This window comes from Rhipicephalus microplus, chromosome 1, assembly GCF_043290135.1.
Source record: "Rhipicephalus microplus isolate Deutch F79 chromosome 1, USDA_Rmic, whole genome shotgun sequence".
Classification (NCBI taxonomy): domain Eukaryota; kingdom Metazoa; phylum Arthropoda; class Arachnida; order Ixodida; family Ixodidae; genus Rhipicephalus; species Rhipicephalus microplus.
In genome coordinates, this window is record NC_134700.1 from 296,183,363 (window position 1) to 296,198,402 (window position 15,040).

General features: G+C 46.6%; 2 protein-coding genes across 3 annotated transcripts in view; one reads left to right on the top strand and one right to left on the bottom strand.

Moving 5' to 3' along the window:
- The window catches only part of Vdup1 (arrestin family protein Vdup1), a 40,619-nt gene extending 26,341 nt beyond the window's left edge, over positions 1-14,278 (bottom strand). Inside the window, exon 1 of the mRNA XM_037412206.2 lies at positions 13,295-14,278. Coding sequence (XP_037268103.2) covers positions 13,295-13,415 — 121 coding nt within the window. The 5' untranslated portion in view covers positions 13,416-14,278. The remainder of the gene's footprint in view (positions 1-13,294) is intronic.
- Positions 1-15,040, top strand: part of LOC119159449 (uncharacterized) — a 116,340-nt gene that overhangs the window by 12,056 nt on the left and 89,244 nt on the right. The window lies entirely within an intron of this gene.

Sequence of the window (15,040 nt, forward strand, 5' to 3'; positions counted from 1 at the left end):
AATAATAACACGCGTTCACAGCGATTATCAGTTGCTAAAGTTAGCCACACTACACAGAATACCCTCCCGAAAGAAGTTCCTGAGTAATACGGCTCTGGTTATGTACAGTTTCCGACCTGAAGAGATCACTGTCCTTGATTCCAGTATGTGTGTATTATAGTCTAACGTGCGCCTTCATGAACTGCAGGCTCTGGAAACGCATTTTTTTCTACTAGCCATATGAAAGTGTTTCTGTATGCAAGTGGGACATTTCGTTTGAAAGTCAAGACCGAAACAATGAAATCATGTGTGCGTGTTGCCTACTCATAGAAAATGGGGCAATATTTCAAACCCCGCACCTCACATTCTCCTTCCCCCTCGTGCGGATTATTCTCTATTATTATTATTATTATTAATATTATTATTATTAATATTATTATTATTATTATTATTATTATTATTATTATTATTATTATTATTATTATTATTATTATTATTATTATTATTATTATTATTATTATTATTATTATTATTATTATTTTCGCTTGCACACACAAAAAACACCAGGACACAGAGGAAATAGGAAGGGAAGAGAAGGGAAAGGCTGACAGTTTCAACTTAGAGGATCACAACAACTACCTGGTACTTCGCGAAGGGGAGGCAGAGTAAAGGAAGATAGGTGGAAATAAAAAACAAACAAATCTTTGGGGGACCCTTAAGCTTTGCCTTTACGAGTTGAACGCGATAGTGATATCCTGTCACTAGTGCGCACTTCAAAAACTTAGTGCATACTTTTTGTGGTATGATGTCAGTCGAGAAGTTTAAGTTGTGGATTACTACAGTGTAATCGATGAAGTTGAAAGTGGCTTGTGCCACTGCAGCTTTGGCGTATGACTGCATTCTGCGGGTCGCTACGCTCGGTAACAGCAAAAGCCCTTAATGGTAATCTTGCACCTTGCACGAAAAAAAAAAAATGATTGCCTCCTTGTTATTTTACATTGTCATTTGAAGTACTGCATCGATATACGAGAGATACAGCTAAGTCGGCAGGAGGGGAATTCGCGGTGAGAAATCAAATACAGCGACGTCCCGAATATTTAAGCACTGCACTCTTCAAACATGTCCAGCTGATCTTCGCAACGCGGGCAGAGTTACAGGAGACGAACATCTGCCCTCGGTCTAGTGATTGTTGAAGAAGTGAGCTGTAGTTTCGATTTTATATTTCATAAAACATGGCATAGCATAACACCTCTATGAAATGGTGTAAACAAAGAGAAAATGAACGTTATCCTGCTAGAAAGAACAGCGTTTACAAGAACCAGGACAAGTGATGAAAAACAAACGGTGCAATTCAATCAGCGCGATTGCTTGACGATTTGAAAATAGCTTACAATTGGACGTCAGTCCAAGGAACATTTAAAAAACAAAGAAATTTTGAATAAGAAAAAAATAACTTATCACCACTGCTCTTTAAAGTATAAAAAGAGTAGGTAGATCGGGCATGTTCACTATAGTGTTCGAAAAGTGTGTTCTTTAATTGGGAATACGATGCCTTGAGCTTTGTTCTGTTCATTTTTATGTTTAAGGCTTCCGAATCTGCAGTATGTCAAGTGTATTATGTGATTGCTTATTTTTGATGACTATATCTATTTGTCAGCGTGAATGTGGCATATGACATGTCATAAGATTTGTTGCTTGTTGTATGAAAAAAAAAAAGACGTGGCTGGTCCCTTTATAAAGGAATCGGTATAACAACAAAGTGAAACGTGTCTTCACAAAGCTAGCTGAGCATTTATTGTGCATTGTTTCAGCAACAGCAACAAATTGCAAATTTACGTTAAGACTGGCAAGCAGCTCGACACTTGAAACGCGCACCTCAAGCAGAAAGCACTCACAAAGTTTGCATGCACAGGACGAGGGCGGACCGACAACTGTCACAGCTCGGCACCTGAAGCGCGCTGTTCAAACAGAAAGGCAGACGCACGAAACGAGCACACGAGTATACACAGGACAAGCGTGAACAACTGTCACAATTCTTCCATTGTCGCGTTTCAGAAGCGCGCTCCTTTCCTACGGCCACTGCGCCGAGTGAAGTGAACGCAGTCTTCTATAAATTACGAGTCGGATAAGCGCGCGCGCAGGAGAGACCACGCTCCCTGGAGGCGGCGCGCCATGGATGCAACGACCTTTACGAGCCCAACGCGAGCCCGTCGGGCCATCACGCTACTGATAGCAAAAACGCGCTATATAGTTTCACAGCTCCGAAGCACAGCGTACTTGCATATGGTGTATATAAATGGCTTGCCCTTAGCATTCTCGGTAACGTGCACGCGCTTTGTGGCGTAGTAGTTAGCATCGAGCGCTGCGGATTGAGCGGTCACTGGTTCAACTCCTTGCGACCGGTTCTTGCCATCTCATTTTTTTAAAAGACGATAGTCTTTCAAGGGGATCTTTGACGCTAAAATTTTTTTCTGTCTGTCTGTCTGTCTGTCTGTCTGTACATTCCACTCCTACCGGCATCGGGTACTTGAAACGGCCGACCCAATCCGCAGCGACCACCAATGTTGCTCAAGGTTGAGCATTCATGCTTGTGCAATTGTCAATTAAAAAGCAATTGTTGCGCATGTCTGGGGCACCATAACAACACGCATATATTCTGCATATCCATCTCTTACTAGAAAACGCATGCATAAGTAATTTTAGGACCGTAGCGCTTATCACGCTGCGCTTACCATGCAACGCTTGCACGGAACGGGGAGTGTTTCCAATGCTTTGCTAAGACAAGATAGTGGTGGCCCCTACCCGTCACCTCGCGTTCTACACCTTATCACCTCTGAGACGGGCGCGCATGGCCATCAAGGAGTCTATAACCTCCTTGATGGCCATGCGCTTTGTTTTCCAAAAGAAACTGCCAGATGGCGCTCATGTCTCACGTGTGACGTGACTTGATGCGCTCGTTCGCCTCCCCTGCACGCTCGAGGCACTCTAACGCAGCACCTCCGGAATGCCATTCACCAATTTTCTTGCGCAGAACATCAAATAAATGTTTTGTTCACTCTCTCCACACGCGAGACGATTGACTTACGACGACATTTGCAGATTACATGCAGATACGGGGCCATTTTTCTTATTTGCGATCAATTAGCATATATTTTGCAACGTCATATCCGTGATGACAATATGTCAGAAGAGCCTTGGTTGACCCCGGCATAAAGCACTTTCGTCTTTAAAGAAAATGTCTATCTGTGACGAACTACAAGGCTAGAGGTCTAAGCCAGGCGTATGAAACGTCTCTTGCCTCTTTTTTCATTTCTTGTATTCGAAGAAATGAAATAAACTTACAACTACTGCTATTACTACTGCTACTACCACTACTATACTACCATACGAGGTTCTTAACATACTTGTTATTAACATGTAATACTTTAATTGATGCTCAATGCTCGACTCTGAGGCAGATTAAATGGTTGTTATAAGTCGCCCTACGGTGTAATCTTTCTTGTGGTTGACAACGGTTATGTCCTGCATGCGCTGCGCCACCCAAGCATTGCAGTCGCGTGCGCCGCTAAGAAAGCCATGAACGGGAAAGCTCCCCAGCGGACTACTCTGCGTCCACGCGCGTGAGTTATGACGAAACCGGCGTCGTTAACTGAAGGGCCGTTCGGAAGTTCCGCTGCTCACACAACCGAGTCGTGCTCAGTGCGTGGAGAGACGCCAGCAGAGAAGAGCGTTGTCTCTGCCTTCCCCATCTTCCGCGAAGTCTTCACCCGAGTCGTGTTTTCGAAGTCAGAGGGACGAAAGAGAGAGACAGCGCAGTATTGCCTTTACAAACTAGATAAAAACAGGAAAGGAAAAACGCGGAAGTTCCTTTTTTTTTATAGACACCGTCTGGTGGCCGAGCGGGAAGTATATACAATAAGGAGGCCCAAAGCAAAACACGCACGGGGTAGACCTTGCGGTTTCGCACACACGGCGGTGTGCCCGCTTCTTTTTCTTCCTCTCCCTCAGACTGCCGTCGTTTATTTTCTTCTTATCTCTGCACCGGAGGCTTAAGAAGTAAAGAGGAAGAATAAAGAAGAGGGGAAGAGAAGAGCGGCGGAGTGTGCTCGGCCTTTGCGCCCTTTGTGTTTCGGCGGCAGGCCCTCCACGGTTGAATGATCTTGGTCACCCGTTTTGTGCGGACTGTCTCTCTCCCGCACCACCGGGCGCACGTCTTCGCTATCGGCCGCGCGTAAGCGTACGATGCACATTAGCTGGGATAAATCGCCGTCGCAGGCCGCACTCTTCGTCTCCGAAGTTCAGACTGTGTCCGTCTATCTTCCTGCCTGCTCGCCATCTTGTATGCCTGCCGGAGTTTTTTCTGTGTTGCCATCGCCACACTCATGTAAATTTCCCGAATGGCGGGTTGCCTGAGACGGTACTAACAGATGCCTCGGGTCATGCAGCCGTTCGCTGCCTGTAGAGTCACTGTCAATGCCCATTAAACGGACCGCCAACATCTCTTTGCTAGTGTCCGTTCCGTGCATTTACGCTAAAGCTCACAAAGTTTGATTAGTCAAATTTAGACGAAGAATTGGCCAGGTTTCGCAAGCTGAGACAATCTGTACACACATTAAAAAATGGGGCAATGGGCCCCCGAAAAATAAGTAAATTGCTGCATGCACTTAGGGTTTCGTGGTTCGTGTATATAAACGTCGCTTCTGAGCCTGAATTTGGTTGTCGCAATGGTTGATGCAGTGCTGGAAGGCGAAGGCAAAAAAAAAAAAAAGAACGGAAGGCACCAGGACAGCGCTTTCTACTTCTATGTCTCCACCATGCCAATATTCCAGCTACAAAAAGTTTCCATCCTATTGCGGAATTCATCCCGTCGGTCTGTTTACGTTCTATGCATGTGTACTAGCGCTGGTTACATTCGTGTTCCTCGAATCGGGAACAAAGCTGCAGATCTTTAGTAACACATAGTCCCAACTGCCTGCGAGTGCACAGGAGAGGCATAAAACACTCAACGTGATAAATTTCAGCGGCGCAAAAGTACTCCCTTTGCTTTTCTCTTCCATCGTTGCAAAAGTCCCCGCGATGGGACGGCTGCAAGAGAAAGTGTGACGCCAGTGTGTGTCCGATGATGTGCCATTGTTCGAAGTAGCTCGAGAGGAAAACAAAACGTCCTTTGCAACGTGTATTTCGCAACAGGCACCGACGGATCGCAAGTGGAATTGTTACTCTTCTCCCTCTATCTTTCTACCCGCCTATTTAGTAATCGCGAATAGAGACGACGCGCCTCGCAGTTTTACGTTTTGCAATAGGTAGATAGACTGAGAAGAGTCTCCAGACGGATGGCATTGCAGAATCACGGCGCGGCTTTTCAGCGTATGAAAGAGCAGTGGCGGCCACTCTCTCTCGCGTGTGACACACGCTCGCCCTTCGCTCGATTCCCATCGAAGAAACATAGCGGGTCAATACAAGCTGCCACGAAGAAGCCATTAAGATGTCCTTGAACCTGCAAAGATTCAGATTCTGCGTTGACCGGTTTGCTTTGCTTCAGCAATGTGATCATCGCTTTTATATAGGATCACCAAGTGTGCACCGACATGAGATAAAGTACAAGAGAGAGAGAGATGTTTAGTGTTACAGAAAAGCTGAGAGGTAAAAGGATAAAACAGGCTCAATGTATATACGGCAGTAGGTTGTCTCCACGAAGGACATCAACTTCGCGCCTTCTATAAGCCCACGTTTACGCAGTCGTCAAAGAAATCGAGATCGGGTTGAAATGGCCTGAAGCGTTTGCGGCACCCGGTGGATCACGTCTCTCTGGCTGGAAGTCTAAGCTGTGACCGTATTACAGCACCCTCAAGGACGTTCGCGCAGACGATGGCGCGCATATGTGCAAGCCGACGTCGAACCAGTCAGCTTTTCTTGCGTGCATGCAGCCACGCGGCCCGTTTTCTGCGCATTTATATACAATGGCCGCCACCGTATATGTGTCCTTTCGACGGTCCACTTCTTTGTTCACGGCCAATTGTTTTCCAGACCTATAGAGCAGCGCAGAGTGCATACGCCCTCCGCTGTTTCCGGGAAAGCAGCAGCTGGGCCAATACGGAAAATGGGAAAGGGGGCGAAGCGCGTTGCTCGACTCGGACGGTTGGCGACTCGTCGGCCATGGCATGCACACGCGAGACTTCGATGATGACGGACAGCGCTGCTTCTGAAACGCTTCCTGCGTTGAAAAGTGGTCACTTTTCCGCATTCCTTCACGTCCACAATTGGCTGACTTGACTTACCTGCGCTGTTCAGTCTGGTTTTCGAGGCATACGAGTAATTACCGAGGGCGGGGTGGCCTGATCTTTTCGTAGTTCCTTACATACGCAGCTGCCTTCATTTGCCAACAATCATTAAAGGAAGAATTACAGTAGGCTGTTCAACAGCAGTGTCACTTCTGTTCGCCTGCATGACCATGAGGGACAGACTTTTCTTTATTTCAGCTTAATGATTATTGACATCCTACCGCCGATCTCAGTTCCCTTGTAAACAATGAAAGAGTTGAATGTACGGCTCAGAAACATTGCGTACCGATACATCGCGGGAAAACTGCAATAGGGCATTGTCATCTACGCTAATCAATAGCAAGACGATTAAAATTCTGGCCCACGGAACCAACAAAAAGTTCCAGGCATAAGCTATGCCTCGCGTCAAGCACCCGTGTTGCGACCAGCACAGAGAAGACGGCTGCAGCATGTCGTAACGCCACCGGAGGTGTGAAGCTCGGTAAAAACATATCATTTGTCTATGGATTGAAAGCGTCATGCTGCTGTACATTCTGGCGCCTAAAATCGCCTCGAGAACAGGGGCACAGCAATGCATGACAACGCTGTGGTATATTTATTCCTAGTATCTGCTGTGCTCAGAAAAAACAAAAATGGTAGATGATTTATAACACTATGGGAGGGCACTAAGCTCCCCCTGTGGCGAATAATGCTGGCTGTGAAAGTCGCATCACAGAACCTTGCTTCACGGAGCTGTCAGGAAACCTTCGTTTGTTCTTTCTTATGGCACAGGTCAACGCTTCATACTTTTCAGTTTTCATTAAATGAATGTGAGTGTACACCAGAAACTAAAACCCTCCTTGACCGAACAATTCGTGAGCAATACAGACCACTCAAATGGCACATTACACAAAGGCTGAGCCGATGGGTCGAAATCACCACGTTTCCGTAGCTGGCGAAGCACACAATGTTTCCCGAGTATGCATATTAGCAATAGGCTTTCGGTACCTACTGTCTTGCAATGTTAAGGGTCAACTTGCTTTAACAGTGGGTTTCAACGATATGTCCTTGTATGCTAACGTTTTCTCAACGTGTTATTATTATTATTAATAAACTGTCAAGGTTTGGCTGTCCATCGTAGAATATTTTACAGCGCAATAGTTCAAAATACGGTTAGAGAAGGCGCCCAGCGCTAAACTCGCAGCTGAAATTTATTTCGAAATTGAAAGAACATATATAAGAAACAATGTCTCATGACAACTGTGCGCAAGTGCACATGTGTTGCAGCACGACGTGATTCACGTCTTGTGTGTTACACAAGACATGACATTAGACCCATCCCATATTCCTTAAAGCCTTCATAATATTAAGAACCAGTACAGAGTAAATTTTAGTCTCCAGTACAAATTAAAGACCAAATGATAGCTCTGCATTTCACTTCGGAGCTACGAAAACAATGCGCTTGATGTCCCTCGATTAAAGACTGGATTTAGTCAAAAATCCCGTTTGTTGGCAATACGAACTTAGATCCATGAAGCCGATCTTCAATTTCGATTCTGGCCACTGAAATACCGTAAAGACGGGCTTCGCGTCAACTGCGCTGGGTGCCGCTCTTCAGAAGCCATGCAAGCACCTTATGGCGCATGCATTTGATACACAGGTTGCTCGCCTTGCAAGTGCTGGCTTTCTGTGGGACGTGATTTGCTCCGAGTCCGGAAAACCTATAACAAAGCTCAGGAATTTTCATCGCAGTGACTCTAGTGCCCCAGACGTTAGCAAGAAAAAAAGGCATGCAGGTATTCCATACAACCGCGCATGATTTGAAAAACATTGGTGCTCGTTATGGTATATACGTGTTGTTCTCAGCACGTAATCAAGTGGGTGATGTGTGTGCCTTGGTGGATAGAGTGCTGTGTCAGCAGCAAGAGAAAGGGAACAAGTGTGTCTCTATATAATCATGTCCACGAATATGTGCCCTGTGCTACTGGCGCAGTTTATGCACTTCCTGTCTTGCGGCTGCGAACACGTAGGCCAGACTGGGTGGTGCATAAACGTGCGCTTATGAGGACATGAGCTGACGCTATTAGGTGCTGCAATCACGTCTTATTTGGCAGCTCATTGTAGATCATGGGGATGTGTGCCCCGCTTGTGGAAGACAACTATCAATTATAGACATGTTGGTCACCACGCGCGTGAAATAGCCTATGCTTTTTCATTAGATCCAATAACAAGTGCATAATCACCCATCTATCACTCTTCAAGAGGAAGATTATAACTATTTGTTAGACAAGACATGAATCATGTTTTGTTGCAACACATGCGCACAGTTTTCATGAGTCATTGTTTTTTATATATGTTCTTTCGTTTTTCGAATAAATTTCAGTTGTGAGTTCAGTGCTATGTCCTTTCTCTGTCCGAATTCTACGCCGTTAATGGCACTGCAAAATATTCTACGATGAACATCCACCAACTTGCTCAACTCGCCATTCTCCTTCAGTAAGACGTGATTGATTTGATGAGGCAAGCATTTAAATACCTCGTTTCTGGTAAACAGCCACACGGCATTTCTCCGAACAACGCCCACAACGCTCTTTTTGAGGAGGCATCGATCCCGTCCCGTGCAGAAGGTGTGTACATGTACACACCTTCTGCACGGTGGCCGAAAATGGCAAGCACGCTGCAGCGTGCTTGCCATTCTCGGCCACCTGATCCCATGATTGTCATGTTTGCCGCATTTCCCACTCAACAGAGTCTGTGTGCTCACAACGCCAGAAGACAACATGTCGGTTCGAAGAACCCGTAAGACGGCATTGCCTTGCATCTGCGTTGAACGTCTAAGAACCACCGAGCAGACGAGGTCGAAATTCGTAAAGTCGACAGGAGATGGTCCGGAAATTTCAAGGTGGGCGCGCCAACGACCCGCTATTTATTTCTGCGCGCTTGAATTACTAAGCCCAAGCTCAAGGTAACATGCTGATATTCTAGAAGCACGTAGTCTGGGACATCGTCAGCATTTATCTATATTGTCCCTTAACGCCGCTTGGCTGCTCTGTATATGATTACTCGACGACAACAGAACTGTTTACAAGCTTCGTCCCCTAGATTTCTGGGATAGAATGTTTCCTCCAAATTCCTGGAATCTCGATTCTTTGTTGATTCTCCTTCAAATTTGTGGCCTCCTTTCGAGAAAGAGATGCCACCTGCGATGCGTGTAAGCGTTCATCGAACGTGGAGTCGGCGGGTGTATTTGGAGGCGGTCGGAAGCGTGGCGTCTGCCCTGCAAGAAGGACGGGGGCGGTCTCCACCCATGCGTGATGCCGGCTCTGAGCGAGCGCATGACCAAAAGTATCGGGCCGACCTTGCGTCGCGTCACCCAAGCGCGGGCAGCCGCGAGGGCGGCGGCGTGTGGCGGAACTGTGGGCAGCGTGCGGCGAAAGCTGGCGGCGGCCAGCTCTGCGACGGCACATATGAAAGCACACAGGGTCGGTTCCAAGAAAGCATCTGCTTATTCTTGCCGGCGTTAAATTTTCTTGGTCAGCCCACTACAGCACTCGTTCGAGCATCGCGAATGGCGCCTGAGGCAAGGCGCAGTGACGGGGATAAATCAACTAGCAAAGTGAAGCGAAATCTTTAGCTGTTTGTTCTGTAAGGACTAAATGTTACAGTGGCAAGCAGCGGCGTATATCTCCTCCAAGTCCCATCTCCAGGACCCCTTTCATCTTTTCACCCCTGCAGGACGAGTTCCTCAATGAACTGACGAATTTCGTATTCTTAACACTAACCACATCTACCCTGTACTCTCTGCTTACTCCTGGTACGCCAGGAGTCAGGACGCCGTATTTGATGTTATTGAGTTAGGATTGTTCATGGAAGAGCATTTCAGGGAATTCCAACTATTGGCATATCAATAGTGCTGGTTGCCATAGAAAAAAAAATACCCCATGAAGGAATAGCCATGCATTGAGACGTCAGAACTATGCGATAAATACACGCGTTCGTCTTTATACACTGTTCAATTGTTCGCACAGTCAGACACTATAAAAGGGCCTGAGTAGGAGGCTAGTTGGTTGCGTACTATCGGTGTGTTTGTGCTTTTTTATTCGTGTTCGAACAGCGTTTGTACAAACACTTTAATAGTTAAAGCCGGACTGCGACGACATGTAAGAGCTGGTCCACATGCATTAATTACACCGCTGAGACAGCCTCAGTCGCCCCCCCCTCCCCCTTCCCTCCGACCGCCGAATGCTTCATAGTGGCAGCAACAGACTGGACTCTTGCATGAAGAAGATGACGTTTGGAACAAGATGTGCCCCTTTTAGAGAAACCAACGACCGTACTCACAGTGGCACTCCTAATTGGGAAAGATAGATGCTCAGAAGAAGGCGTACACTAAAAACTATGCCGGTGATTGCTAGAAGTACAATCACTCATGGATTATCTATGAAAGTTTAACAGACGGCGTGAAAAAATTAACAGAAGAAAAAGGCGCAAATACCTCGCTGCCTATAGGCCTATGGGGCAGTATATGATCGTCTATTTTTTCTTCATATATAAAAAAATAGGAAGCAGATTTACGCATACGTAATGTCAAGAGCACTGCAATCTAAAGTCCTATGCTTTATCTATGTCGTATGGCTTTTTTTAACTTGAAGTGAGATGAACACTTGAGTGGTTGGTTTACAGTAAGCCTGTTTTTAAGTTTAACAACACTGAACAAAATGCAAGAACAAAGAAGGGAGGGCTGCCGAGTGTACGTATGGCACGTGTCTCACTTCGTTCCAGCGTTTTCGTTCTGCGGCACTCTTTAGCACCTCGTATGACAATCTATTTCACTCTGCCTGGTGTACCACAAAGTGCACAGGGTACTCAATACCCTTGCAGCGACATACGTTTTCTCATGAATAAGCGATTTGCATTCGAAAATATCGGCACTGAGCGATAATTACCTGAAAGCGCTTCCGAAAGAGCTGGAAAGAAGTCGACAAGGACACAGCTACATGTTCAGTGTGATCAACGTGTTTCAATTGGCCCGCAATGTGCATCCTTGTTAAGTGGCCTGTATTGGCCCTCGAAACGTGCACGATAGCTTTTACTCTCGTTATCGTACTTCGAACTGGATGTCATACCTTTCTTTTTCTTTTGCATTCAAAATGTGTAATCAATCTGTAAAGCAGCCTTCGGAAAGAGATAATTTTTTTAAAACCATTTCTCTCTTGCTCGCTTTTAATCCTCATATTTAAGAACAGTAGATCTCAAGCACTCGATATCGCCAGAGTACATAACTCCCGAACATATCGTAAAGTCTTAGTTATAAATTTATCTTAACAGTTGATATGGCTATGTTATTTATTTCTAAGGCACCAGTATTGTTAAAGCTTTGTTGTTATACTGTATACAGATGCGGAATAGCGGAAGTGTGTTTGATGGGTCTGTATACCTGTGCTTCGCCAAATAACGCGTAATACTCCAAACGTAAATGTGTCAGCATGATTAATAAATACGTACCATGTTTTAGCCGAGTTTAAACCTCTTCTACAGAATCGTGTAGTATGGTTCGTCTGATTTATGTAGACAGCTTTACGTTTCAAGGGAGGGGCATGCAACACAGTCATAGGTTGACTTCCAACTTCTCAGAACTCTTGTAAAACACCAAAATAACGTGATGATGTGTTGGTACACTAGAATAAGCACGACTCTTACCTATCACTGCTCAAATGGTCTCACGAAAAGCAACGCTCATGTGAACGCAAGTTCCCGTCTAAAAATGCCGCATCAGGCACCGAAAAAAAAACATTTAGGCTATACTGGGTGTCTCCAAGCATTTTTCATTTTTTATTCTTACTTGTAAGGGTTGCTGCGATTTCTTCGAAAAGCAAGGTCTTGCTGTTCAAATACGGCACGAAATATAAGCGAAATCGTGACTCCCCTCATTACATAAACCTTCGAGACGTCGCATGCTGGTGACATGACACGACCGCGCGAGGTGGGCGCGCCGCCTTCTCTCCTGCCGACATTCCGCACCTCCATGTACGGCACAGGCAGGGAGGCTACGCGGTGTCTCCCCGAAGCATACTTACTAGGTGCTTGCGTGGGATTCAGCTCGCTTGTGCAAAAACGCTCAGTAACGTGGAGTTGTTCGAAATTTGGATTTAGATGGTCGGCGGTACTGATAATGGGTAACCCATAATTGCCTAATACGAGTGTGTCTCTGTGAGTACACGCGAACGTGAAATCCCAGCTGTTTTTTTTTTTTCCCTAGCAATCCGTAGAACACACGAGGTGAACACGTGTAAACGAAATTGACGAAGTAATTCCCGTATGACAACCTCATCTTCTCTAAAACATTTTGCAGAAATTGTATGGTCTTTTAGAAGTGTAGAGTCGGGGTTAACAATAATATATCTGTGTGACGAACTGAATATGTCGTTGTAGTGTTCAAGTCTCATCAAAAATAAGAACAGATACAGCACGCACTCCAATATTTAAATAATTTAACCAGTTTGACACTTGTTCCACTTTGGACATACCAAAAGAATATTCAGCTATAAGTGATAATAAAATAAAATAAATACTTTGAGCAAATGCGAAGCCGCTTTGAGAGGCGTGCTGTTTACCCAACCTGGGAACTGACTAGCTCTGCAATTGCAAAACACGCACACTTGGTTGAAATAAAATACCTGAATGACACGTCACTAACGTTTTGTCGCTACATTGACGTAGGGTGAAAATAGCAGTAGTTTGAGTCAACGTTGGTTTGAGGAACATGTAGGCAAAATTATGTGATGATTTCGTTATGAAAAGGGTTATTAGGAAGTCGTGGGATAATCAGCGTCCATAAAGTGTGGTCTGTGAGCATTCGCAATGTCCTATTAGAACAAACAAAAATTTCGAATGCGCCATTGCCCACTTGACAGACATCGACGGCAAGCGAAAAAAAAAGGTGCGGCCAAGTTCAGGTACAACTGGGAAGAAGTGCTCTTTCGGTGTCCTCTAACACAAAACACAGAGAAACAGAAAAAGAAACATAGAGAAAAACACAAAGATAAACTACCCACCTGTGACAGCTATTTCTTCATCAAGCTCCACCACAACTTTTCCCGATAGGAAGGAACCGGGAAAATATAGCAGGGTTTCGTTGTCCAAGAGGACCAGGAACTTCTGTAGTTTACGAGACATGGTTGACGTCTACAAGCCACAACACTTCTGGCTCCTAGTCGGCTGAACTCACTCGCGAGTCGCGTCGCTCAGAAGCCCACCCACGGATATCAGAGCACTGTCCTGAGTATCATCAACGAGTCTTGGTACACAGGCACTCACTTGCAGACAGTTTGCACAACACAAGATACGCGTGCGAGGCTTCAGAGTAGAGTGATGCGATCGAAGGTGCCCTAATAAAGTTTTCTATTGGATGAGGGCGTAGTCTCAGCGTCGTAATGGCGTGGAGCTGACTGAAGTTTCGCGACCTTGGAATATCGAAATATAAGAGGACGCAGGCGAAACGGTCGCACTACTTTTACCAACACCTGCCAGGACACTAGGGAATGTCACGCAGCCGGTAGGCGCCTCCGACGTCTTCCACAGCACAGACTTTCTGCCGAGACAGAAAAACAAGTGCAAGGGGAGGCAACGCGAGCTCACCAATGACGTGACTCTGTTCCGCGCGCGCCTTGCGTCGACCGGACGTTTCACAGGAGCAAAGACTTTCCTTTCTAGAGTTCAACACGCGCGCTCCAGACCTTCACGTACACCGCACCGTGACATATTTGCGTATGCAGACAACTCAGCCCAGTGGCAGTTTTCACTCTTGCGAAGGTTACCGCGCACAGGCGGTACGTGGACGTCGAACCAGGCACTCACGAAGCGCGTGTGTCGCGCGGCGGGACCAGGAACCGTGAAGCGCGCTGCATTTCTCTCTCCGCCGTGCACGCGCGTGTGTGGGTGGGCACGCTGGCGCGCTCTCGTACGAACACCAGCCCGGAATGAGGACAACTCCCGGGCCACGAGAAGAGCCTCGGCATCTCTTTGGCGGCGGAGGAGGTAAGCAGGCAGGTAGCTGGCGGGAACGACGTCGCTGAAAGAGGGAAGGAGTCGCACGTGACGGGTACGCGCGCTCGCAAGCGCTTTTCCAACGCAACGACGTCGATGCAGTTGCCGAACAGGTTTTGCCTCGGGGCTGGCGTTGTGGCGAGGGTCGGCGGGAACGCCGTGGCCGTCGTCCCAGCGGAACTAGCCGAGAAGGACTGCCGTTCCCTCGTCCTCTTGAGCGTGCACGAGCAGTTTGTTTGCGTCTAGGCAACGGTGCGGCTAACTGTTCTCCTTCGAGAGGCGAGCGGTCATTCCCAATGGATGTGCTTGTTGCCCACAGCTGTTCGCGGAGCAAAAGCGGTGGCACCCCCTCCCTCATCCTGCGTGCGGACTCCCAGTGGATCGAAGTGGGCTTGTGACCTCGAAGCGTCGCTCATAGGGCGAGTGGTGTCGGCTGGGCATAGGTCACCCAGCAGCAGCAGCGGAAGCGAGTTACTCGTGCTCCAAACCAGTCGGCCTCTAGTTTCGGATAACCGTTCATTAGGCGTTCTGGACCGCGCGTGCGTGTGCTCCTGTAGGGCATATAGAGCGTTTAGCGAACCTGACGCGTAACCAATCCTGGTTGTATAGGAATGAAGATTGGATTGGTCTATGTGCTAAATGGTGGATGCAGACTGAGCCTGTACCATGACGTCACATCCAAAATATGCTCTTATTGGTGTTATATTTTCTTGCGTACACCACGTGAAATAAGAACAATTCCTGTAATATGTCAA